Raw genomic sequence first — 22,384 nt, forward strand, 5'->3', positions numbered from 1 at the left:
ATACGATGGTGTTGCCCACCTGGATGGCGTTTTTCAAGGAGCGAATACATTGTGAATTATGATTTTAATCTGGTGTTTCTCTATCTGCCTTCCTGTTCACGGGATTGAATATCTACAGACTTCCGGTATCGAAGTGGACTCTAGGCGCGTTATCGTACGACCCCGTCATCCAGAGTTTTAGACTTTCGGGAGATGTTTCGAAACCTTGTTGTGACAGTCTGCTACCTCGGTTCATGCCATGCCGTGCCTGAAGTTTTCCCACGATCTGACATGCCATCCTATCGTGCATCGCGAACATCCAAACCAGGGTGCCCCGTGCTGCCCTAGCCTGGACTTATTCGCGCAGGTCTCTGCATCAAGAACTTCGGCCAAGGCGGAGCGAACAGAGGCAGCTGACCAACCAGCCCAGCCAATATCAAATCAAGGTTCAATTATACCAGAAAAAAAAAAAAAAAAAAGAAAAAAAGCTGCACAAACCTCCGAGGATACTCCAGCCAGCTCCGAAGCCTGATCTTTGACATGCACCCCGGTCTTCACCTCGGAAATAGATCCCCTCCCGATTGGCGTAGAAAAGCAAGACATGTTTAATTAGTGGGTTGTATGTATGCACGTATGGAATGGGCTCAAGCAGCTTCGGCTTCAAGCAATTAGCCGCAACCACCATTCTCCGTCTGTTTTCACTTTTGTGGTTTTGCATACTAGGGAGTCTAGTGCTAGGCTACTTTACTAGCTCGTCTATCCCGCACGGGATCCCAAGTTCCCCCGCAGTCTTCTGCACCAACGGGAGGAGATGTTCAATCTACAAGATGGGGATTGTGGCTTGCGGTGCCCGGCACATGTGTTTAGTTACTCTTAGAAGGATGGGAGATGCCGAGGAGAGTAGGTTAATGTGAGGGGGAGGAAACGGGGAGGTGACAGGAATTGAGGGGGTTGGAGGTTAGTGTGATCTCATTTGATTAGTGGCTGGCTTCTGTTAGTCTAGTGCTATGTGTGTATGGGGTGAGTGTAGCTGAGGTGTGTATATCTTCAAACTTTGCTCATAAAATTATGATCACTTGGGTAACTTGTTTGGATTGAGGACAGGACAGAGTAGACAAGGTTGTTTTCCCTCTGAGCACCAACCACTACAAGACACCTCGGAGGTGGGCTGGCTCTCAATCATACTTACTTTGGTTAACTACTACCTTACTCTTATGGGCAGTAAAGTTGGCTGATCAGCAAATCGCAAGGTAAACGGGCCAATTCATCGGGCAATCAGTCAACGACCGACTTCACCAAGCCTAGGAGCCAAGCATGAAGGATCTTCTTCTCTTCCCTTCATTGTTTCTGAGACTTTCGGGGGTGCTTTTGGCTTTTGTCTTTTGTCTCGGCTGAATGGCCAGAAGGATCAATTTCCCTTTACCGATGCCACATGAACTTTTCAATTCCAGGCGTAGGTGGGTTCAGATACATACTTGTTCAAAGGGAGTTAGTGAACTAGGCATGAAAGAGGTTATGGATGTAAAACTAGGTAGTAGGGGGGCTTGAGGATCGACTCGATACTGCAAGAGGAGTGGCCATGTTCCGTCACAACCGGCCCGAGCGTGATAATTTAGGTCTGTTGCTGCTTTCTGTGGACGAATGAAGGCTTCGTTGTTCCTGTTTTCCCATTCCGTGGTGAAGGACTGCGCGCTTACGCTGTAGGTACCTCTACGGTACAATATAGCTTTGTGTTTGGTGTGTACTTGGGTGTATCTACTTCAATCTCCCACCTGATCTTTTGATTGACCGCCCTCGTTCGCGGGGTGCGCTGGTCCCCCGTCACGTCCGTCCACTCGCCTGCCTGTCTGTCTACACAGGCCATCATGATTTGATCCCATCCGGATCCAGTTACCATCCGCGTGCCATTGTGTTCCACTTTATTATACTTTCTTATACTCACAAATTATTGGATACTTGGCAAGCATGGCTCGGAGGAAGTGGATTAATAGTGCGCCTACCCAGTCTATATACTACCCGGTCGACTAGGCTCCCGTTGTTTACCGCTGTGGAGATCCAACCTACTGTACAGTACATCCACTGCTCCGTGCTGGGAGGGTTTTTGTGGAGTGCGCGTACACACATCTTCAAAGTGATTCCAGAACACAACAACACCAACAGAGTCCTGCGTCCTGCCTTCAGCCATTCTGCTCTTTGCCATCCGGTGGATTCCGGGCTCCCAGCCCTGTGTTTCGAGTGAGGCTAGGATCAGGGGGTCGTCTCAATCCCAGTCAGTAACGGGGGATAATGCGGTGTTCGTGATGCGTTGACTGATTTCCAGCTGCCATCTTTTCTCTGGAGAAGTCATTTTTCTTCTTGTTTTTACCCCGCTTGGTTATTAGAGTAGGGACATGGCGTGGTGACTGTGAAGAAAATGTGACCTAACGGCAAATGGTTCGGATGGGAATTTCTTGAGTTTGCTTTTTTTTTTTTTTTGCCCTTTCATTTGTTTTTTCTGACTCTGCGCTGCTTCTTGGCTTCAATGTAAAGATATCAGGGGGAGGGGCCTGCGCGGACTGGGCGACAATATGGTCGTCTCTGGATGTATATATATAGTGTCATAGGACCGCATGGAAGTTGAGTTTTTCGCCATCATCCAAGTTCAATTCAGTGGTGCTAGTGAGCTGTCAGTCTCAGAGTGTCGTTGACGCTGGTCCCTTGCTTTCCTTCATCTTGTCTGGTATATACATTATTCGTCTGCGACTCGCAGTGCCTCTGTATATATCTGTATATACTCGTCGTTGCGAAAAGCAAGTATGGTATATATCGCTCGGTTAGGCGGAGTGGTGGCCGCTCTTGCGGCGCTGGTTGTGGCCGCGCCGGTTGATATTCGAGGTGACTGATGCTGCCTGTCGAGAAAGTTGCTGAAGAACCCAAAGCTGACTATAGTCACATACAGATGTTTCGACCTCTGTCTTGACGCAGCTGGACCTGTTTGCGCAGTACTCCGAGGCGGCGTACTGCTCGACCAATCTCAATTCCCCCAATACCAGCGTGACCTGCACGAACGGGCTCTGTCCGTTGCTCGCGGCGGCGACGACCACGAGCCTGGCGGAGTTTGATGAGTATGTGTTGCTTGTTGTGTCCTGGTCTGTATGTGCGACAGGATTAGACTGACGACTGACCACTGCCTGTATCAGTTCTGATTCGTATGGAGATACAGCCGGGTTCCTCGCGGTCGACTCCACCAACAAACTACTGGTGGTCTCGTTCCGCGGCAGCAGCTCCATCGAGAACTGGATCGCCGACCTGGACTTCATCTTCACCGACGCCAGCGCCATCTGCAGCGGTTGCGAGGTGCACCAGGGCTTCTGGAAGGCTTGGAGCTCCGTCGCGGACACGCTGACGGCGGAGATCCAGGCGGCTGTTACGGCCTACCCGGACTATTCCCTGGTGTTCACGGGGCATAGTCTGGGAGGCGCGCTGGCGACCATCGGCGCGACGGTGCTGCGCAACGCGGGCTACCCTGTTCAGCTGGTGAGTGCTTCTCCCCGTCTTCTCCAGGATCTTCAAGAGGATGCTGACCCACGGATAACAGTACTCTTATGGCTGTCCCCGTGTCGGCAACACGGCGCTGGCCACCTACATCACGAACCAAGGCTCGGGCTCGAATTTCCGGGTGACTCACCTCAACGATGTCGTGCCTAGACTTCCGCCGAGATCGGTAGGGTATAGCCAACCCAGTCCGGAATACTGGATCACCAGCCAGACGGGCGTCGCGGTCACCTCCTCGGATATCGAAATCATTCAGGGTGTGGACTCTACTGCCGGAAACGCGGGGCAGGCTATCACGAGCGTGTTGGCGCATCTGTGGTATTTCATCAGCATTGGTACTTGTTGATATTAGATTATATATCTGTGGGGGTGATGGGATGAAAGTGTAGTACATACTACTTGGGGATGTGAAGTATATCGGATGAATATATGGTGCTCCGGCTAGGGATAGTATTCCGTCTCATGTGAATGAGGTGTTGTAAACGATGTGTTGTGGAAAGTCTTGTGTATTGTGCGTGAAACAGAATGATACAAATAAATTAGGAAGGGATGAATGAGCAGGATGCAGCCTGGCTATGATGGATCCGTATATCATTGCATCTCCTATGTTCATTTTCACTATACTATACAGTATAACCACTAACAGCACAGATGCTGAAAGTAGGGCTGATCGGATGGTCGTCGGGCAATTATTGAACCGATGGCTGCCAAGCAGCATTCGCTGATGGAGGGAGACCGAGAGGGAACACAATCTCCCCAATAGTGAAACCACCATGTGGCTTGACACCTTCTCTCCTCCTCCAGGCAACAGAAGCTGCCAGCTGTCGCCAACGCGCTTCACTTGATCTCAACTACCTGCAGGGGCATTTAATCCAAAGATTAAACCTCAACCAAAGGCCCATATTTATCCCTACCCACCCGTTGCGCAATCCCCTAAAGGTTCTCTTATCACCGAGTCGTTGCCCGCTCCGCAGCTCACCGACCGGACAGCTCAGCGATCGCCCCTTCGCGCAGCCATGCTTCCGGCGCATTGAAACATAACTTTTTTTGGACAAACCATCGCCTCACGCGACCATACTCCCCACGCAGCATATGATCTCGGGTTTCACTCCCTGCATGCCACCTGTTCGCTGCCGCCTGTCGCAACCATGTTGTTCTTCGGCAGCGGAGTCTCGAGCCCGCGCCGCCGCAGCCAGGAAAAGGCTATACTGTGCACCATCCTGATCGTTTACGCCCTTTACTTCCTCTTCTTCTCGAGAAGCTCCGAACACGCACACGTCGACACGTCCGCCCACGAAGCGGTGTCGAAAGGCGGACCGTTCCGCGACTCGCGCTCCGGGCAGGCTGCGCCGTCCGCATCGGCCGCGCGAACCTCCAAGACACTTGACCGGGAGATGGTCGTGGCCAGCATGCAGACCGATGATGTCTCTTGGCTGTACCGGTATTTTCCGGATTGGCACAAGAGTGTCTACGTGGTGGACGACCCAACGGCGCAGTTGACGGTCCAGCAGAACAAGGGCCGGGAGTCGATGGTCTATTTGACGTGGGTGGTCGCGATCCTGACCGGGTGCTGGTGCTGATGGAGAGGTATTTGTGTCTAGGTATATCATCGACAACTACGACCACCTGCCCGAATCGATCCTCTTTATTCACCCCCAACGGTACCAATGGCACAACGACGATCCGTACTACGACGGGGTGCCCGTCCTCCGCAACTTCCAGCTCCCGTATCTGCAGAAACAAGGCTACGTCAACCTGCGCTGCGCCTGGATCCTCGGCTGTCCCGCGGAGATTCACCCGTACACTGATTCGCACCGGAGTGACGTCCATGTTGGCGAGTACTTTAAGAACGGATTCAAGGAGCTCTTCCCCGGCGAGGAGGTTCCGGAGGAAGTGGGAGTCTCGTGCTGTGCGCAGTTTGCCGTCACGAACTGGAAGATCCGAGAACGGCCGAAGAAGGATTATGAACGATTCAGGAAGTGGTTGACGGAGACAACGCTCCCTGATGATCTCAGCGGACGAATTATGGAGTACTCATGGCACAGTACGTTTAATTTCTGGGCTTTTGGTTTTCCCCCCAGCGGTGCTGACATGCAGCCAGTGATCTTTGGAAAAGGGCCCGTCCACTGCCCGACGGCGGAGGAATGCTACTGCAAGGTCTTTGGGCTTTGCGATTTGGACTGCCCCACCGAGGGGGAATGCGCTGGCCGCTATGTCCTCCCACCGTATTCTTCATTGCCTGAAGGATGGCCGTATATTGGATGGAAGGGTCAGAAACAGGACCCCACGAAGGGACTCCCTGAGGTATAGCGCACGACATGGTGTGTGTGAATATGATGCCGACAACGCCTCAGTTGATTCATCTTGTAGTGGAATTAGGTTCGTGTGCATTGCGCTACACCGCAGACCGGGCTTGTGGTTCCAAGCGATCTATGCAAGCTCGAATAGGGAGAGCAATGACACTGGGCGGCCGTGCATAATCGCCCCCGTCTTGTCCACGGATGGACCTAGGATGATGCCCCAAATGATAATCTTCGTCTACATAGATACATTGGGGACCTTGCAACTTGCTCGACTCGTGCTGCGGCGCGACAGTAGACAGCGGTGTCGCGTGGCCTGATTCAGTGCGGTTGTGATGATGTATTCTCAAATGCTCTACTATGAGTGAAAAGTACCCCGCTTAACTTGGATGTAATGTAATACAAGTCATTCAATAATATCTTATTATCTTCACCCGTTCTTAGTCCAGTTGCCCAGGGGTCTGCAAAATAGAACCCATGGTCCACCGCGCATGCAGCTACACACGAGCCTCGGCAGCGTTGCCTGCCGTAGAACCGGGAGCTTTCCCCGCGCCAAACCTTTCTTCCCCGGGCTCAGAACAACAAAATTCCTACCTGATCACTTCCAAGTAGTTCCCACATACCATACATACACTGCAACTTACCTACACCACGAGACCTACTTGAAACTAGACCACCCACCCCGAAACCAATTCATCAAACAAACCAAATCACCTCCCCCCCAGAGGGTACACCCCCAAAACAAGATGCTCATCATCGGCCTCACCGGCTCCATCGCCACCGGCAAATCCACCGTCTCCTCCCTCCTCTCCTCCCCGCCCTACTCCCTCCCCATCATCGACACCGACCTCCTGGCGCGAAAGGTCGTCGAGCCCGGCACGCCCGGCTACCGCCAAATCGTCAACTACTTCGGTCCCACCACTCCGGACCTGCTGCTTCCCGCGCAACCGGAGTCCCCAACCGACACAGCAACCCCCACCACAGCCACAGCTACAGCTACAGCTACAGCTACAGCTACTCCCACCGAAGAAAGACCCCTCAACCGCCTCGCCCTCGGCCGCCGGGTCTTCGGCCCCTCGGAGGACCGCAAGCGCGACCGCATGATCCTCAACAAGATCGTCCACCCGCTCGTGCGCCGCGAAGTCTACAAAGCCCTGATCCGGTGCTACCTCCAGGGCCACTGGGCCGTCGTCCTCGACGTCCCGCTGCTCTTCGAGAGCGGCATGGATTTGATCTGCGGGACGGTCGTGGTCGTCGGCGTGCGGGATCCCGCGGTGCAGATGGCGCGGCTGCGCGCCCGGGACGCGCATCTGTCGGCGGAGGAGGCGGAGAACCGCGTGAAGAGTCAGGGCGATGTGCTGGGGAAGGCGGAACGCGCCGAGTATCGGGGCAGGACGAGGGGGTTGGTGGTTTGGAATGATGGCGATAAGAAGGCGCTGGAGGGGGAGGTAGCGCGCGCGTTGCAAATGGTGAGGGCGTCGAGTCCCCGCTGGTGGGCTTGGGTGCTGTTGGTGCTGCCGCCGGTTGGGGTAGTGGTTGCGGTGTGGAATCTCGGGGTGAATTTCTGGGGGAGGAGGGGGTGGGAGAGGAGGGCGAGGGAGAGGGAGGTGGAGAGGGTGAGGGCGAAGATTTGATGGTAATATACTGGGTGTGTGGTTTTTTGGGGGTGGTCGATTTTTGGTTTCTGCGTTGCGGTTCGTGTGTAGCGCGTTGGCTGTAGGTTCTGTCGCTGTGGTAGTATATCTTCCTGTCTGGGACTTGTGAAATGAGGCAATTGGTTGTTGCAGTGAGTGGTGGTTCTGCACCAGCTCTGCCATGTGATTTTCTCAATCAGGCAGGAGGGTGTAGGATGGACTACGATCTCTGATTTGGTCAGCCAACAGCCACAGCTTCAGCTACTGCATGCTGCAATGACTCTGCCCGTAACATCGCATTGATTCAAGAGGTAAGCGCACTCGGATTCTCTATGGTTAACTTGTAGACTAATGACCTTGGTTAAGAACACTACACTTAAGACTTCCTCCGTATGGGCTTCTGCGGCTTGACCCCCGAGTACGAGAGCTGGGTAGAGTCCAGGAACGGCCGCCTGCGAAGCCTGCGACGACGACAGGATCCCGCAGCCACCCGCATCCTGCTTCCGCCCGGATATGTGATTCAGAGTGTACGCGAAGCAGAAGACTCGCCCAGTTACCGATCATTCCCGCAGGAACAGGACGGAAGTAGCCAGCGCAAGAGCAACAGTCCTCGCCTGGTCTGTACAGACCTACCAGCCGTATCTCCTGCCGCCGGAGCAAAGACCGGTCTTCGCATCAATGTCCAAAGGAGTTCCCAGCCGAATGAACGCCGCCAAAAGCCTATGCCAAAAGCCCAAAGAGACTCTCCCCTGAGAGCACCCCGGATCCTCACTCTGGAGAGACTGCCTAATGGTCTATATAAGTTGCGCACGCCTTTTCATTCCCTGGAATCGAGCTTCATAGATCTCCGGTCCCCAAAAAAAGTGTGGCCCCCAGCACCGCCGCCGTCGCTTCGTGACTGGAACACCTGGGAGACAGACTCCCAGTCATTCCACGGCAATCCGCCGAGCAGCAAGATAAGCCGACTCGGTACGCATGTGCAATCTCCATTCAGAGGGCGATTCTATAGAACGTCCAGAGACGACAATGGTCGAGATGACGGAACCGTGAATGGCAGGGTTTCGAGCTGGGTGCTTCAGAACGACGAGTACTGGTAAAATTGATTAGTGGACAAATCATGCGCATATGCCCCGTCGATGCCATCCCCCAGCTCGCGAAGAGGTCCTAAAACTCCGCGCCTCGTGTGAACAATGGTACAACATCGTGTCGCAGAGATGAATGCCGTGTCACGGATGATATATGATTGACCTGTCGCGATGATCTTATTTATTTGTGCTTGCGTTTCTTCTGCTTTTTGTCGCCGCCTCCGCCTCCGCCTCCATGGCGTCCGCCGGAAATACTCGTCAGTGCCGAGAGCTTGACGGGCTGAGGCTTGTTCTTTTCCTTCAGAGCTTTCTTCTTTTCTTTCTTAATCATGGCTTCCATATCGTTAGGGTCAGCTTCGCTGTCCTCATCCTCATCAGAATCCTCTTGTTCTCCGGCCTATTATGTATTAGTATCTCATCAATCGATGCTCTATGATGTGTTTTTCAGATGCTTACCGCGCTCTTCTTCTTTCGCTTGTAATTCCCGTAGGCTTGCCGACCACCGTATACCATATCATCGTCCGCATCCAACGAGCTGTCGGCGACGACGTACGGTTGCGGCGCAGGTGCGTCAAAGCCATAGTCGAGCACCCATTCCGTATCGCCCGACTCTGCAGCCTGCCGCGCAAGAGCTTCCTTGCGCTTTTCCTCCTCGGCAGCCAGGGCGGCCGCGACAGCGTCCATGTCCGACTGAGGCGTCGAAGGGCTTTGCACTGACCCCGTCGATAGTCTTTGTCGCTTCGTTGGCGTAGTGGAAGTCTCACCGGAAGACTGCGGCGTGGCCTTCTCAGCAGCAGCACGTTGCATGAACTAAACGAATTAGCATGCACGGAATTTCTTTCAGATCATTTTCGCAATAAGCAAATACCTTCATCGTCAGGAGACGAGAAGACATGGTCTTCTCCGGCTTAACGCCCGGTGTCGATGAGGAAGACATGATTATGTTTGGTCGGTTCCAGCGTGATGAAGTGATAGGAAAGCGAGATAGAGAGAGACCGTCAACTGATTTATAACCTTGAACCTGAATCCGCCTAAACTGAGGCGAGTGACGACCAGCAAAACCGACTCGATTGCAAAGCAAAGAAAATCGCCGGCGGCAGAATCCCACCGCATTTGAGGCAGGAGCAGCGCCGATTGGTCAATCCGATGCTGCCAGCTCCCGCCGCCGGCAAGACTGAGTGGTGGGTGGAAACCTCACTATTGCAATCCTCCGTCCCTTCCCTTCGACCCGGTCTTTCTCCTCCGCTTCGACTCACCACTTCCATATCCTCACTGGGATAACAGTCTGCCCAGCATGATGAACAGCGTGCGCAGCCGTGTCGCGGCTTTCTCCACCGCCTGGACCCCCCGCGTCGTCGCCCGGGCCAGCTACTCGACCACTGTCCCTCGTTTCACGGAGAACACCATGCACGCCAACGATCCGACCCCGCCCAAGCCTGTCCAGAACGTCTCGGCCACCAATGCCACCCCCGTAGACTCGATGGGCGCCTGGGACAAGCCTTTGCAGGAGTCGCCCAAGGCTGCGGAGCGCACCCGCGTGCTCCAGGCTCCCAACCGGGCCACCACCTGGGCCGCCAGCCAGCAACCTAGAGAGAAGGCTATGGTTGGCCCTCGCTTCGAGCAGACGATCATGGAGATGCAGGTCTGTTGTCCCGAGCCTGCCCCGAGCCATTGGACCGGAGGATGAGGATTGAGTGGGAATGATTGGAGTGGACGATTGGAGGAGAACACCATGACCTGGAAACTGACATATTCCTCCTCAGCCCCAACCCCACGCCGCCATCGAGCTCATTCACAAGCAGCCCGTGCGCTGGACGAAGAAGAGAGTCGTCGAGTGTGACGGCGGCGGCGGTCCCCTCGGCCACCCCCGGATCTTCATCAACACCGACAAGCCCGAGATTGCTACTTGCAACTACTGCGGTCTTCCCTTTGTAAGTGTCTGTGGATTTCACAGAATTGTGGAGGCTAACACAGCGACATCAGGCTCACGAGCAGCACCGCTCATACCTCGAGTCCCTCCCCGCCACCAGCTACCCCCTCAAGCCTCTGGGTGACGCTGCCGAGGTGAACGAGACCCAGCGTGTGACTGATAATGCTTTCGAGCAGCGGTAAAGATTGTTTGTTTTTGTTTTGGCGTTGATGATCTGTTTTTTTTCCCCTTGGTTGTGTGTTTGTACAGATGTAACAGACAATGAAGTTGTTAGAACATTCTTCTCCGGGGAAGTGCCATTGTGCTGTTATGGTCTTTAGTGACTACAGCTGTTCCTACAATGAATGATGAACATTCGTATCATTGCATTCTGGTTCGGCTCTATATAACCCCAACTGCAATGCAATATTCAGCCACGCAAATCACGCCTTCTCACCCTGAATCGTAGCCACCACCTTGCGCGAGTGTCGACTCGTCCGGAACTCCAGATACCAAATCCCCTGCCACGTCCCCGTCGCCAACCGACCATTGGTAATAGGGATTGTGACCGAGGCACCGATCAGAGCGGACTTGATATGCGCCTGCAAAATAGTAAAAAAAAAATAAGTTAGCTCGCCCTATTTGGAGTATGAACCACACACAGCAGAGCCTATAGCTCAAACCTCAACCCCTCCACTAATCCCAGAAAAAGGGGGGGAATTGCAAACGAACCGGCATATCATCCTCCCCCTCGGCGGAATGACGATATAGATTTCCCTTCTTGTCGTACGGCGCGATGCGGTCCAGCGCGTCGCTCATGTCCGCCCGTACGTCTTCGTCCCAGTTCTCGTTCAGCGAAAGCGCGCAGCTCGTGTGCTGCACGAACAGGTTCAGCATGCCGACCTTGTAGTCCCGGATCTCCGGGAGCTCGGAGAGCACCTGGTCGGTGATGAGGTAGCTGCCGCGCGAGCGGGAGGGGAGGGTGAAGGATTTTTGGAACCAGGCCATTTTCTCTCGGTTTCTGAAGAGGAGTTAGTTTCGGTGGGTTTTGATTGTGTTTTTTGGTGGGGTTGTGTTGCTATTGGGGGCTTGTGTAGCTGGTGGAATGGGTCCAATATTTCTTTTTTTTTTTTTTGGGTGAAAGTGTACGTACAATTGCAAGATCGTTGAGAGGTGAGTGAGGATTGGTTAGAGGTTGAGCGGACATACAGAGGGATTTACGTGGGGGAGATTCAGAAGAGGCCGTCGACGTCATCTCCGAGCCCGCGCGCATTATTTATCGCTGAATTACTACAGGCTGCTGACCTCAAACATCAAACCAACAGACACTATCTCCAGCACAAAAATGTTTGATCATGTCTATCGCTTCTCACAATCTGTCTATCATCATGTATATCATGTCTACTTATGAAGCAGAACACACGCTCGCCTGCACAGAAGGAGGATTGCTCGTCGCCGACCCCCAATCCGTGCTGCCCAAGGCCTTACCTGCCTCGGTGGAATTATCCGCTTGAATCTTTTTTTTTGTGCTGTCAGCGATGCATGACAAAAATGAATAATCAGTGAACTAACATAGTACTGCTGCTCAACATAATACCACCAATCATCACTGCGAAAAGCGTTGTCCGTGGATTGGCTGATCGGATCGATCCAGATTCTATCCTTGGTGTCGAAGTGCGCGTGCTTCGACCACGAGACATACACCTTGGGATGGTCATTATTCCGCACCCCGTCAGGGGTTCTTGCGTCGCCAGCCTGGATCTCCTCGCTCGTCAGCGTGCTATGGATTGCGCTCCAGACCAGGTTATGGTAGCCACTGTGAGCGGAGAGCAGGGCGCGCGCAGGCGTCCACAGCTTGCTTGCCGCGTCGCGCGAGTGGACGATGATGACTCGTTCCCAGTCGCTATCCCACCCAACGCACACAATTAGAACCCCCAAAGCGCAGTCAGACACTCTATCTTTTCTTTTGGGACACACTAACTAGTCATGACCTGTATCGATCAGGTCGAGCACCTTGGCCCCATCCTTCTCATAAAAGAGATTATACACTACTCGCACCTCGGTCTCCTTGCACCGCTGCACGGTGTAGTAGATCGGGAACGCGGGCCCGGCGCTCCCCGCTGCGACCCCGGGGTGGCGGCATCCGCATCCCACGTCGGGATATTCGCATTGCGGTGCGGCCGCGGTCTGCTGTGCTGAGTCGTATTCGTCGGGCGAGTCGGGCGAGCCGCCAAAGGCCCAGGTCGGGTAACAGGGCACTTCATTGAGCGCCTGGCCGAAGAACCAGAGCGGAGCGTAGCGGTCTGCGAGCCCGACGCCGCCTTGGTCGAGGAGTGTGGTCATCTCTGCCTCCGTGATCGGGGTCACGGCTATTGCGTGGGCGGCCAGCGCCGCGAGCACGGCGCATTGGGATTTGAGCCACATTGTGGGCTGGTCTCTACGCGTTTTGCAACGATATGGAGCATCTACATGTGGGTGCACTCGGCCGGGTTGTGCTGGGATCTTTTATAGAGGCAAGCATTTGGGATCATCGGATCTTCGCCGTCAGCTGACCGTCCCCGCTGTAGGATCTTGAGACCTAAAAACACCGTGAGGGCTCTCAGCCTTGTGCTTCTGAACTCTTGTCGATTGATTGGTCAGCATGACCCCTGTCAAGGGTGACATCGGGCCGGAGTTGTCAGGCGTGAGCCAGGCCTGCCATCACAGTTTCAGCTCGTCTGATGGGCAGCCGACGAGGATCCACGGACACCGGGGCTCCCGAGAACCAACATGTTCCTTCTACAAGCAGCGTGATTGGTCTCTTGAATATGCTGATCGCGTTTTCTATCTAACATATGACATCCAGAGAACTCCTAATATACACATCACACTCATTATCATGCCTCGTCTGATTCATATCGCTGACCCAGTGCGTGTACGCGGTCAGAGAAGTCCCCGCGGGCCACCGATTATTTAGTGGGCTTGCCCATATCATCCACCATCTCACTATCCTCGTCCATGCCAGCCCACTTGGGTTTGCCATCAGGGATCTCTAAGATTCGCTGGTTGTAAAAGATGTGACAACTACATCGAAATGTAAGTAAAAGAACTGGTTTGGTAGTATGGGGGAAAGAAGCAAACATACTCGACCTCAAATGCCTTGCGCCACTCTAGACGCTCCGCATCGGTATCTCCGCACTCAATCGACTCCGGGAACAACAAGCAGACATTCCGGCCCTCGTCCATGATGGGCGACCGGCACCACGAACAGAACACCTTGGTCGGGAGGGAGTAGTCCCGCGTCTTGTTGGTGGAGGAGTAGAATGCCAGTCCCTCGGCACCCTTGTCGAACAACAGACTCTCCTTTTTGAAGATGGCGGCCCATTGGAAGGGAGCAGCTGTGCATCATGATTATCAAATTAGCTCTGACCAATCCTGGACCTTCTGTGTGCAACGAGAATAGGGCAAGTACCGTGAGTCATCTGACACCCCCGACAGTGGCAGAACTTGGCCTTGAGCGGCTTCTCCTGATTGACCTTGTACCGCACCTGTCCGCACTGGCACCTGCCGCGCCATTTCACCTCGCCGAAGTCCTTCTCGGAGCGGTGCACGTACGGCGGCCGCTGGGCCATGTCCTTGGTGCCTTCGGGTTTGTCCGACATACCGCTGGATTTCAAAGGGGCTGTTGTGGAGATGTGGCGGAGGAGCTGAGTCGTGCGGGCTGTTGCTGCTGCTGGGGAATAGGATTTGGGAGTGGTGAGAGTGGATGCGCGAAGGAATGGGGTCCAGAGTCGGAGGGGAGTCGATCGCATATCAATAAGGTGCAGTAGTTGCGGAGGTTGGTTTATTGGAAGAGCAAAGATCTCGTAAAAAGAGCTTCCCTTCTAGTTCGCATGTCCTATTTATACAGAAATCTTGAAGGTCGTGGCAGGGTCTGGGCTGGACGGCGTGGGGATGATGTCATGACGATGTATTCGATGACGGGGGAGGGGGAGAGGGCCCTTGGAAACAAGAGCAATGACTGAATCATTGCGAACGGGTGTTGATGATTTGAGATGCTGTAGCGAAGACCTGGGGAATTTCTAGCTAGAGAATAAGACCAATTGATAGATTGTAACTGAATTGTTAAGCTTAAATTTAGGTCCGTTGCTGGTGGTGGTGCAACTACTTAGTAACCAGTAGTAGCCTGTTTCTATGAATCAACCTTTCAACCTTGGGGGAATCGCGACCTCGGGGCCGCTAGGTTTTTTTACCCCAGAATGCCGTGCCGTTTCCATTGAATAAGATACTGCTGTGCAATGAGGTGTCTATGAATGCTGTGGTTAAGTCTCTCGTTGAATGCCTCTTTCTTGTTCCAAGGCCGACTGCGGTCATCTGCCGATGTAGATGGGTCAAGCTTCTGTCCCATCCTGCTGTCGCAACAATATAGAGAGAATGATTGGAATCAAAGTTTACTCGCACAATTGGAGGAACCTGCCATTGATAATTGATATTATTGTCATATTCCGGGACCACAGGTCGAGTGACTGTGTTTTACACGCGTACAAGCCAGGTCCCTGCTAAGCATGCCTATTCTTGCCGCATCCAATGGATTCTCTAGTAGACTCAGACTGCCTCAAGTGCTGGGCTTCACATCAAGAGGTGTTCATTTTAGATGTGGGCGGAAAGGCTACTATCTGGAACTCGGTGCGGTTCACAGATATGGAAACAGCCCTATACGGGTGCAATAGGCGCCAAATGGGAGAAATCTCTATAGAGAGTAAGCTTGTATTGGAGCCTGAAGGCTGCATAGGTACTCCGTAGTTACTGTACACAAAATAGAGCCTAGGGGTCTGAGCGTTTGTTTCTGAGTGGTCGACGAGGATGCAGGGTCTGGGCGGCCCTTTTATGCTGGTGGAGGGACTAAACTGGTCGCGAATCAATCCAAAAGGGTTCTTTGCTAAAGATGACAATCGCTGATTCTGAATGAGTTGCTGGTGAATAGCCAATATAGCGTCCGCTTCCTGAGCCCTGTCTGTCTTATATGCAACACTCATGAGAATGCTGCCTTTGCCCCCTCTGTGTCCTAGGATAGTAGGAAGAACTCATATTTTGCCGTGTTGGTGGCTGGTCTTGCAAGGAAGTTCTTCTTGCCTGTAGCAACGATGCACAATGCATGACTATTTTTGCCAGAATTGGTGCTGTGGATATTCCACTTGAAAGCCTTCGCCAGCGATATAGTTGTAATGAGCAGCCTTCAATGCTAACTAGAGGTACTGTACTTTGTAGAAGGGATTCAGCGGTGGAGACACCCGCGCTAAACCACTTCTGTCACCACTGTTCCTGCCTCAGGCTCAATCCTGCCTGCTTCTTTTCCTACCCTCCGGGAAGAACAACAACAACAACAACAACACGCATCCACTCCGGAAGATATCTTGATATCCATCTTTGAAGACTCACTGCTTTCAACCTTGCACAATGAAATCCACCGTTGGGGATTCCCGAACCAGTCATTCAGCCAGTCCAACCTGAAACCCCCGCCCTTAATATAGGAGACTCTTGGCGCGCGACACCCTGTCATCTCGCTTGAGGAGAAATGCCAATCACCAAAGCCCGCCTCCCTGAGCCACACGAACGGCGGGTGCATGCAGCTCTGGTGCATCGATTGAACTCTCTCGCCAGTTTCAGTCTCAGGGTTTAATTATACCTCCTCCTCCTGTTCTCTCCGTCCGCCATCTTGTGCTGCTTCTTTGGCGCCCCTCCTGTTCTCCGCTTCTCGCTTGGCCAGTCTCCGTCCGCGTTTCAGCTTTCTTTATCTCCAAACCCCATTCATTTGTTCAACTTCCTGTCTATTGGGTTCTGTTTTCCCACTTGATTTCTGCTGTACTGTGTTCTCTGCGAAATTCTCCCCTCCTCTGTCTCGCCTCAGCTCCCCCTCAATCCATGTCCATTCTGGTGGATCTTGCATGATGGGTCTTCTGAGCCGGCTTCGCAGACATTCTTCCAAGAACCACAGTGCGGGGAATGCGGCCACCTACGATCATCTCCGCACCGAGGTCGACCGTTATCCGCGGTCGGGCTCCAACCAAGATTTGACCAAATCCCTCCCTCGACCGGTCCTGAATCGCATCTTCGCCGCCGTGTGTCCACATACTGTTGACGACAGTTATGAAACATCAGAAGAGTCCATGACTGAGGATGGCTGCATGCTATGTGACATGCGCGATCTGGCCCACTGCGCCTTGGTCTGTCAACGCTGGTATCTGGAAGCTCGGGCTTTGCTGTAGGTCTAGCGGTCATTACAAGGACATAGATGGCCTGCTGAACACCCCACTTTCATTAGATACTCACATGTCCGCATCGACCCCGTCCATTACTGCGAACTCGAAGAGCAACTCTCCGCTAAACGAAAGCGACGCTCCTTCATGAACCGCAACGGTGAAGCCATCGACGCGCCCCAGGTACGGCTAAGACTCTTCATGCAGACTGTGCGAGAATCACCGGAGCTGGGACATCGAGTGCTCTCGCTTCGCATGCCATACATGACGCGCGAGGCTAGCAAAAGTGAAATTGCCCGCACCATTTCCGTCTTGCCGAATCTCCGCTATGTCGACCTCCCCGCCGGAATCTTCAGCGACGATCCATCGTGCTTGGCTTTGAAACAAGAGCTTATCGGCCGGTGTCAGGATATCCGTCGGATGAGTTACCGTCATGGTGCCGAGGCAAGCTTCTCGCAATTACCGGACTCTCCGCTCTGGGTGAACCTGGAGGTTCTCGAGTTGTCCCGGTTGCAGATCGAGCCTCACATTCTCCGAATGGGGCTTGCTTCTTTCTCTCATCTCCGAGATCTTACCCTCAATGATCTGCCCTGGCTTGATGACTCCGCCTTCGCTTCCTCCGATACCCTCCCTCCCTTCCCGGCCGTCCAGCGCCTTACCTTACGAGATACCCCGAACGTCACGGCAAGCGGGCTTGTCGATTTCCTCTCTCTGCCCTCCAATCGCAAAACCCTCCAGTCCTTGACTCTCTCTTCTACCGGTGTCCTACCATCAACCTTCAACCAGATTCTCTCCGTCGCGCCTCAACTCCGCGCCTTCTCAGTCAGTCAAGAAGTCACCCGCTCGTTCCCCGCCGACCGAGTGCCTCCTCTCGCATCCCGATCCCTCGCCCTCCTCCACTACGAGATCACATCCCCATCCGGTCCAAACGGCAACCTACCTCCTGTCGCTGCCTCTTACTACACTTACCTCATTTCCTCGCTCATGTCCCATGCCCTGCCTGCTCTTCGCGACCTCTACGTCCGCGACTCGAGCTTCCCCGAAACCCTCCTTCTCGCCCCGCCCCCGCGTCTTCTGGGAGGCGGCGAAAGTGGCCCCCAGTTCTTCCATGGTGGTCTGTCCCAGCCTCTCAACGTGTACAGCAAGGGGCTCGACGAGCTGGAGTGGAACTTCACCCCGTACGAGCCGCCGTCGACGCACGGGCGCCGCGCAAGCACCACGCGGCCGGTTAGTTTCCACGACGCGCAGCTGAGTCGCACCTGGGGCGGCGACGCCCGCAAAAGCGTTCTTGTTGGGAATGGATTCGGCGGGTTCCTGGCTGTGCCGGTCGAGGATGACGGCCGTCCCAAGAGTAGTGGTGGCTGGCACCGCGATAGTCGACAGGATCTGTGGCGCTGAAGCTGCATGCCAGCCGGGGTGGTTCGTTTGTCAATCTTGAGTACAGATGGGATGAGTAATGCTGTAATGAGGGCAGATTTGACTTGGACGTGGGGTTCGCTACGCCGAGGGCTTTTCGTGCCATGGCCGGGCGCCAGGTTCGTATTTAGGTACTTGTATTACTTTGATTTCATTCCACGAATGACTGGACATGAATACAAGAAATACGATATGTGTTTGTACGACCTAGTTGCTTGCGATTGATAGAAACAGCAACGATACATAGCCCATAAGACATGCTCTTCCTGCCATTTGCTGGAAAAGACGGCTATCTCTTTACAGACCAAACATTTACTACTACCCGCTAGACATCCCCATCCTCCACCCGTCAGCAATTTCAATAGAAATCTTGCCCTACACAATCAACAAACATCCCCAACAACCAAAACAGCAGCATCATGACTCGCCAACTTGACACTATACTTATCCCTCACACACCCCAAATCATTCCCCGTCCAAGCATCCCGGACCCGGAATCCCGTCCCATGGCGCTGCTGCCCCTGCTGCTGCTGCCCCTGGTGCGTGCCACGACGGTACCGCCCCTGCAGCTCGGGTACCTCCTTCCAGTACGCGGTGCGCGTCTGCGTGCGGTCCTCCGAGTTCAGCATCAGCACCAGAGTTCCGTTGAGGGTCGACGATGGGCCGGACCAGTACTCGGCGGGGTGGGCGGGGTCGAAGGTCCAGTCGGCGTTGTAACCCCATTTGTAGGGGTAGGCGGGGCGGCCGACGACGGGATCCTGGTGGAAGGCGAGGAGGTCTTTGTTGCTGAGGATGGCGAGGTGGGCGGTGTCGATTGAGTCGAGCTGGGGGGGTTGATTGGGAGGTTAGTTGTGGATGGAAGGATGGAGTTTGGTTGGGGGTGTAGGGTGTGTAAGGAGCTGAGAGTGATTGCTAGGGAGGGGGAAAACGTACAGCAGTACCGATAATCAAAGGACTCTTCATGACCGCCCACAGGGCAAAGTGGGCGCGGTTCTCGGCCAGCGTCAGATTCCCGTTGCCGACTTCGAGCATGTCGGGGTCCGGGTGGCCCCAGAAGTTGGCGTAGTTCATGTAGAAGGAGTTCTCATTTGCGATTTCGGCGATGCGGGTCCAGTTGGCTGTATTGTTTTGTTTTGGTCCAGATATTAGTGATCTGGTTGCTCTGGCGAAGGGGGGAAAGAAGCTGGGATAGGGGGAAGAAACCTACGCGTGATATCGCCGGTCGTGCGCCAGGAGTTGCCGGTTGCGTTGCCCCAGGTGTTCACGTCGGCCTGGCCCCAGTCACAGAGAGAATAGAGGATCGTGTGGTTTACGCTCAGAAGGGCATCGCGCATGGCCCGGTAGCGCTTCGCTGTCGTCGAGGTCGACCAGTCGTACTTGGCCGGGGCGGCGTCTGCCAGCCCTGGACAGGTGCCGTTGGGATAGAAACCGTCGTTGGTGCTGTCGGGAACGCAGGCGGTATATTTGTCGGTTTGGTTGGTGGGGACGCCGCAGTTGTCGTATTTGAGGTCTATATACCATAGGTTAGACTTGAGGTTGAGGGAGGTGTGCGAGGTGCGGTACAGTCAATGCCCCATTCGGCGAAAGTTTGCGCGTCGATCTTCTCGTACCCAAGACTCGCTGGATAGCCAGCGCAGGTGGTGAGACCGGCACCTGTGAGGCGTGAGCTGCTTTCTTCCATTTCATGCCGATAAGGGCTATGTCTTACTGCTGTATATGCCGACTTTCAGTCCCAGAGCATGAATCTGGTCAACCAGACCAGAAATCCCGTCGGGAAACTTATCCGGATCTGGGATCAGGCGCTTGGTGGTCTTGTTGCGCCCGGACTTAACAGACCAGCAGTCATCAACTAAGGTGCGTGCAATCTGATTAGCAGGACGGTCTGAAGCACAAGTACCTGTACCTGAACGAAACTTACTGTTGATGTACTCGTAGCCGAGATTTTTCAGCCCCAGATCGATCACCTCGTTGGCGGCCGTCAGGATCTTGTCTGCGTCGATTTCGCAATTGAACGCATTCCACGAATTCCAGCCCAGAGCAGGCACTCGGCCCTAATTACATTTAGTCTGAAGCACGATGGATTGTGGATTGGGCCGTACCACGTCATCATGCCGAACCAGAGCATTGGCTCTGGACATGAACGCCAGCACCGTCAAAGAGGACACCAACATAGCGCCTAGGTGGATTGTATCTCAGTAATTCCAGAACTACAGCTAAGAAAGGATGCCGAGACAGCAGAAGCACTCATGATGGTCGACAGGGGATGACGATCGTTACTTATAAGGCCCAAAATTTGTTGAAGCGGGGATAGAACTCCACACTGGGGGGTGTCATGGAAAGAACCTTGTACTCCGTAGATGGCGGCGAGCGATACACAATGACCAGGTAGGTGGAACCAGAGCATCAGGTTTGCTGCCGAGTTTGTGGCACGGTCGAAGGAGGGGGAAATTACCAAAGTACATCGTATAATGTCCAAGCATTTAGGCTATTTTGAATCAGGTTATGATTGTCTGTGGTTTGGCAGCCACCCGAGCCAAGCTATTTGCTTTGCTCCCGATTTCTCCGTGGTCGATTGGTTCCTGGTCGCTGGAGGGACGGCCGTGGTGAAACGGGTATAGTAACAATTGCCGTGGAGCAGACTGCGGATGCGGTGCATTAGTGTGTGAGGGGAGACTCCAGTTCTCTCATGACTGCTGGCCGATGAACAGATCCGGAATGCTGGTGGTATGAGGAGAGCTTAGGAATGATGCCATTTTTGGCGCATCCCGATATTGGCTTCGATGACGGAGCGTGCGTAGTGTGTGTGGCGATGGCGGTAGCTCTCGACTCTCCGCAATCGAGATGAGCCAAGCATTGATAGTAGTCAGTCGAAGACATTGGCAATCGCATTGAAATGAAATTTGTGGAGAAGCGGGGACATCATAGTGGGACCGGCGCACTCGCAGGGAAGGGAAGGGAGAAGTGGGGAGAAAGTTTCGAGGCAGCGATGGGAGGATGACAAGCCCAGTCACCATCACCACCTGATTTCTATATACTATGCCGCTGCACAGCATGTCAATCAATACACAGCCAAGCGAATCAAGGGTTCTCTTAGTCTTACAAGCACTTCAATCCATTGCAATGATGATCCCATCTGTCCCCTGTGTCAATCACAGCAGCCAGATTTCAAACATCTACCACACACACACACCATACGCGCTCCAACGTCCGTCGGCCTTCCAAACATCTCCTCGCTGAAATACCGCTCAAACGTCCTCACCTTCACCTCCGGAAAAACATCATTATGCACCTTCCCCGGAGGCCGCACGAACCGCCCCAGCCCTCGCATCCCCTTGACCATAATCTAGAAGTCATCCGGAAACACACTCTTCCCCTTCACCTCCGCCGGAGTCGCACCGCCGGGGTCCTTTCACACGCGATGCAGCACCTCCAACGGGTAGACCTTCTTTTCGACCTTGCAACCTGAGTACCTCTCCGGAGCGCTGCAATCTCATTATAAGAGATGCGGTCGCTCACAAAATTCAGCGTGCGGTTCTCCGATAGCTCTGGATGCTCGAGCGTCGCTGCAAGGAACGCAGCCAGACCGTCGATGTGCGTGAAATCGGCCTTGGCGTCCGCATCGCCCACGATGGGGATGGCGTGGCTGTCTGGGCGGTCCCGGGTTAGCCCAGGACCACCAGGTCGTCTCGCGGGGCTGGTTGTAGAAGTCGCCGCAGCCGATGAGCGTGTTGGTCATCTTGCCGGAGAGGATGGCTGGGTGGTGAAGGCATTGCTCGTTGGCGGTGAATTTGAGGTTCCATGTCTGTGCGCCAGGTTAGTTTCGGGCTTTTCTTGTGTAATTATCGGTGAGAAAAAGTGTTGACGGGGTGGACGCGACCTACAGGATGCAGGTATCCCATCTGGTCCTCCTTTCCTGGTGGGCTGTATGCATGGTGCATCCCATAATCACTGGGGTAGAACCGCTTGACACCTGCTCGAGCTGCTGCGTCCTGAACGATTCGTTGCGCGGCCAGCGCTTTGCCGTTTAGGCCACTCTTGAAGATCTCCACATTGTTCAGCAGGGGGACAAGATCTCCAATCGTAGCAGAGAGAAGATCATGAACCGCAGTTGATAGATATTGGCTTGCTCGGAGGGAACCCTTCGGCATGATCGCGAGCAGAAGATTCGGATTGTGGTCGGATGAGCTGAACGACTTGGTAGGAAGTAGTGGTGAGCAGGGCCTGAAGGAAACGATTGACCAATCTGGCCGGTCGCGCCGAGAAGAGCAATTTTCATTATGCGAATCAAAGA

The 22,384-nt window shown here is 54.0% G+C and overlaps 11 protein-coding genes across 11 annotated transcripts; 6 read left to right on the forward strand and 5 right to left on the reverse strand.

Moving 5' to 3' along the window:
• Positions 1 to 2,625: 2,625 nt before the first annotated feature.
• Positions 2,626 to 3,975, forward strand: BP01DRAFT_420971 (lipase family protein). Its single transcript, XM_025579491.1, has 4 exons — positions 2,626 to 2,853; positions 2,918 to 3,083; positions 3,159 to 3,495; positions 3,557 to 3,975. The coding sequence occupies exons 1-4, from the start codon at positions 2,775 to 2,777 to the stop codon at positions 3,857 to 3,859; spliced, it is 885 nt and encodes a 294-aa protein (XP_025434483.1). The 5' UTR covers positions 2,626 to 2,774; the 3' UTR covers positions 3,860 to 3,975.
• Positions 3,976 to 4,287: 312 nt separating this feature from the next.
• Positions 4,288 to 6,215, forward strand: BP01DRAFT_353661 (DUF3431 domain-containing protein). The gene is made up of 3 exons (XM_025574242.1): positions 4,288 to 5,056; positions 5,115 to 5,557; positions 5,615 to 6,215. The coding sequence occupies exons 1-3, from the start codon at positions 4,662 to 4,664 to the stop codon at positions 5,821 to 5,823; spliced, it is 1,047 nt and encodes a 348-aa protein (XP_025434484.1). The 5' UTR covers positions 4,288 to 4,661; the 3' UTR covers positions 5,824 to 6,215.
• Positions 6,216 to 6,408: 193 nt separating this feature from the next.
• On the forward strand, positions 6,409 to 7,447 carry BP01DRAFT_333973 (putative dephospho-CoA kinase; the record flags this gene model as incomplete). The annotated part of the gene is made up of 1 exon (XM_025573139.1): positions 6,409 to 7,447. The coding sequence occupies exon 1, from the start codon at positions 6,560 to 6,562 to the stop codon at positions 7,445 to 7,447; it is 888 nt and encodes a 295-aa protein (XP_025434485.1). The 5' UTR covers positions 6,409 to 6,559.
• Positions 7,424 to 8,802, forward strand: BP01DRAFT_353662 (uncharacterized protein). The gene is made up of 2 exons (XM_025574243.1): positions 7,424 to 7,758; positions 7,814 to 8,802. The coding sequence occupies exon 2, from the start codon at positions 7,840 to 7,842 to the stop codon at positions 8,542 to 8,544; it is 705 nt and encodes a 234-aa protein (XP_025434486.1). The 5' UTR covers positions 7,424 to 7,758; positions 7,814 to 7,839; the 3' UTR covers positions 8,545 to 8,802.
• BP01DRAFT_362986 (uncharacterized protein) lies at positions 8,714 to 9,469 on the reverse strand (the record flags this gene model as incomplete). Its single annotated transcript, XM_025576244.1, has 3 exons — positions 8,714 to 8,929; positions 8,989 to 9,342; positions 9,401 to 9,469. The coding sequence occupies 3 exons, from the start codon at positions 9,467 to 9,469 to the stop codon at positions 8,714 to 8,716; spliced, it is 639 nt and encodes a 212-aa protein (XP_025434487.1).
• A 266-nt stretch (positions 9,470 to 9,735) lies between these two features.
• On the forward strand, positions 9,736 to 10,796 carry BP01DRAFT_312549 (zinc-finger domain-containing protein). The gene is made up of 3 exons (XM_025572486.1): positions 9,736 to 10,174; positions 10,296 to 10,463; positions 10,516 to 10,796. Exons 1-3 carry the CDS (start codon positions 9,827 to 9,829, stop codon positions 10,642 to 10,644), a joined length of 645 nt encoding a protein of 214 aa, XP_025434488.1. The 5' UTR covers positions 9,736 to 9,826; the 3' UTR covers positions 10,645 to 10,796.
• A 13-nt stretch (positions 10,797 to 10,809) lies between these two features.
• Positions 10,810 to 12,865, reverse strand: BP01DRAFT_333980 (uncharacterized protein; the record flags this gene model as incomplete). Its single annotated transcript, XM_025573140.1, has 5 exons — positions 10,810 to 11,043; positions 11,174 to 11,462; positions 11,863 to 11,957; positions 12,014 to 12,344; positions 12,423 to 12,865. 5 exons carry the CDS (start codon positions 12,863 to 12,865, stop codon positions 10,885 to 10,887), a joined length of 1,317 nt encoding a protein of 438 aa, XP_025434489.1. The 3' UTR covers positions 10,810 to 10,884.
• Positions 12,866 to 13,389: 524 nt separating this feature from the next.
• On the reverse strand, positions 13,390 to 14,082 carry BP01DRAFT_289616 (GFA family protein; the record flags this gene model as incomplete). Its single annotated transcript, XM_025571584.1, has 3 exons — positions 13,390 to 13,504; positions 13,566 to 13,818; positions 13,893 to 14,082. The coding sequence occupies 3 exons, from the start codon at positions 14,080 to 14,082 to the stop codon at positions 13,390 to 13,392; spliced, it is 558 nt and encodes a 185-aa protein (XP_025434490.1).
• A 2,131-nt stretch (positions 14,083 to 16,213) lies between these two features.
• On the forward strand, positions 16,214 to 18,294 carry BP01DRAFT_150578 (F-box domain protein). The gene is made up of 2 exons (XM_025570625.1): positions 16,214 to 16,682; positions 16,743 to 18,294. The coding sequence occupies exons 1-2, from the start codon at positions 16,366 to 16,368 to the stop codon at positions 18,073 to 18,075; spliced, it is 1,650 nt and encodes a 549-aa protein (XP_025434491.1). The 5' UTR covers positions 16,214 to 16,365; the 3' UTR covers positions 18,076 to 18,294.
• Positions 18,276 to 20,520, reverse strand: BP01DRAFT_150570 (glycoside hydrolase family 27 protein). Its single transcript, XM_025570624.1, has 7 exons — positions 20,193 to 20,520; positions 20,012 to 20,144; positions 19,802 to 19,942; positions 19,657 to 19,746; positions 19,301 to 19,603; positions 19,027 to 19,211; positions 18,276 to 18,917 (listed from the first exon to the last, which is right to left on the reverse strand). The coding sequence occupies exons 1-7, from the start codon at positions 20,262 to 20,264 to the stop codon at positions 18,477 to 18,479; spliced, it is 1,365 nt and encodes a 454-aa protein (XP_025434492.1). The 5' UTR covers positions 20,265 to 20,520; the 3' UTR covers positions 18,276 to 18,476.
• Positions 20,521 to 21,145: 625 nt separating this feature from the next.
• Positions 21,146 to 22,354, reverse strand: BP01DRAFT_353672 (uncharacterized protein). Its single transcript, XM_025574244.1, has 2 exons — positions 21,975 to 22,354; positions 21,146 to 21,895 (listed from the first exon to the last, which is right to left on the reverse strand). Exons 1-2 carry the CDS (start codon positions 22,239 to 22,241, stop codon positions 21,587 to 21,589), a joined length of 576 nt encoding a protein of 191 aa, XP_025434493.1. The 5' UTR covers positions 22,242 to 22,354; the 3' UTR covers positions 21,146 to 21,586.
• Between the last annotated feature and the right edge of the window lie 30 nt (positions 22,355 to 22,384).

The sequence above is a fragment of the Aspergillus saccharolyticus genome, assembly GCF_003184585.1.
Source record: "Aspergillus saccharolyticus JOP 1030-1 unplaced genomic scaffold BP01scaffold_4, whole genome shotgun sequence".
In the NCBI taxonomy this organism is placed as follows: Eukaryota; Fungi; Ascomycota; class Eurotiomycetes; order Eurotiales; family Aspergillaceae; genus Aspergillus; species Aspergillus saccharolyticus.

What these genes read in the sequence shown, in the direction of transcription:
- BP01DRAFT_420971 (XM_025579491.1), top strand. Translation starts at nt 2,775, where the DNA reads ATGGTATATATCGCTCGGTTAGGCGGAGTGGTGGCCGCTCTTGCGGCG. An exon ending in CGCGCCGGTTGATATTCGAG is followed by an intron (nt 2,854 to 2,917) that starts GTGACTGATGCT and finishes AGTCACATACAG; the next exon opens with ATGTTTCGACCTCTGTCTTG. An exon ending in AGCCTGGCGGAGTTTGATGA is followed by an intron (nt 3,084 to 3,158) that starts GTATGTGTTGCT and finishes TGCCTGTATCAG; the next exon opens with TTCTGATTCGTATGGAGATA.
- BP01DRAFT_353661 (XM_025574242.1), top strand. Translation starts at nt 4,662, where the DNA reads ATGTTGTTCTTCGGCAGCGGAGTCTCGAGCCCGCGCCGCCGCAGCCAG. An exon ending in GAGTCGATGGTCTATTTGAC is followed by an intron (nt 5,057 to 5,114) that starts GTGGGTGGTCGC and finishes ATTTGTGTCTAG; the next exon opens with GTATATCATCGACAACTACG. An exon ending in TATGGAGTACTCATGGCACA is followed by an intron (nt 5,558 to 5,614) that starts GTACGTTTAATT and finishes ACATGCAGCCAG; the next exon opens with TGATCTTTGGAAAAGGGCCC.
- BP01DRAFT_353662 (XM_025574243.1), top strand. Translation starts at nt 7,840, where the DNA reads ATGGGCTTCTGCGGCTTGACCCCCGAGTACGAGAGCTGGGTAGAGTCC.
- BP01DRAFT_312549 (XM_025572486.1), top strand. Translation starts at nt 9,827, where the DNA reads ATGATGAACAGCGTGCGCAGCCGTGTCGCGGCTTTCTCCACCGCCTGG. An exon ending in AGACGATCATGGAGATGCAG is followed by an intron (nt 10,175 to 10,295) that starts GTCTGTTGTCCC and finishes ATTCCTCCTCAG; the next exon opens with CCCCAACCCCACGCCGCCAT. An exon ending in ACTACTGCGGTCTTCCCTTT is followed by an intron (nt 10,464 to 10,515) that starts GTAAGTGTCTGT and finishes CAGCGACATCAG; the next exon opens with GCTCACGAGCAGCACCGCTC.
- BP01DRAFT_150578 (XM_025570625.1), top strand. Translation starts at nt 16,366, where the DNA reads ATGATGGGTCTTCTGAGCCGGCTTCGCAGACATTCTTCCAAGAACCAC. An exon ending in CTGGAAGCTCGGGCTTTGCT is followed by an intron (nt 16,683 to 16,742) that starts GTAGGTCTAGCG and finishes CACTTTCATTAG; the next exon opens with ATACTCACATGTCCGCATCG.
- BP01DRAFT_150570 (XM_025570624.1), bottom strand. Translation starts at nt 20,264, where the DNA reads ATGTTGGTGTCCTCTTTGACGGTGCTGGCGTTCATGTCCAGAGCCAAT. An exon ending in CGGCTACGAGTACATCAACA is followed by an intron (nt 19,943 to 20,011) that starts GTAAGTTTCGTT and finishes CACGCACCTTAG; the next exon opens with TTGATGACTGCTGGTCTGTT. An exon ending in CTTTGATTATCGGTACTGCT is followed by an intron (nt 18,918 to 19,026) that starts GTACGTTTTCCC and finishes CAACCCCCCCAG; the next exon opens with CTCGACTCAATCGACACCGC.
- BP01DRAFT_353672 (XM_025574244.1), bottom strand. Translation starts at nt 22,241, where the DNA reads ATGCCGAAGGGTTCCCTCCGAGCAAGCCAATATCTATCAACTGCGGTT. An exon ending in AGATGGGATACCTGCATCCT is followed by an intron (nt 21,896 to 21,974) that starts GTAGGTCGCGTC and finishes CCTGGCGCACAG; the next exon opens with ACATGGAACCTCAAATTCAC.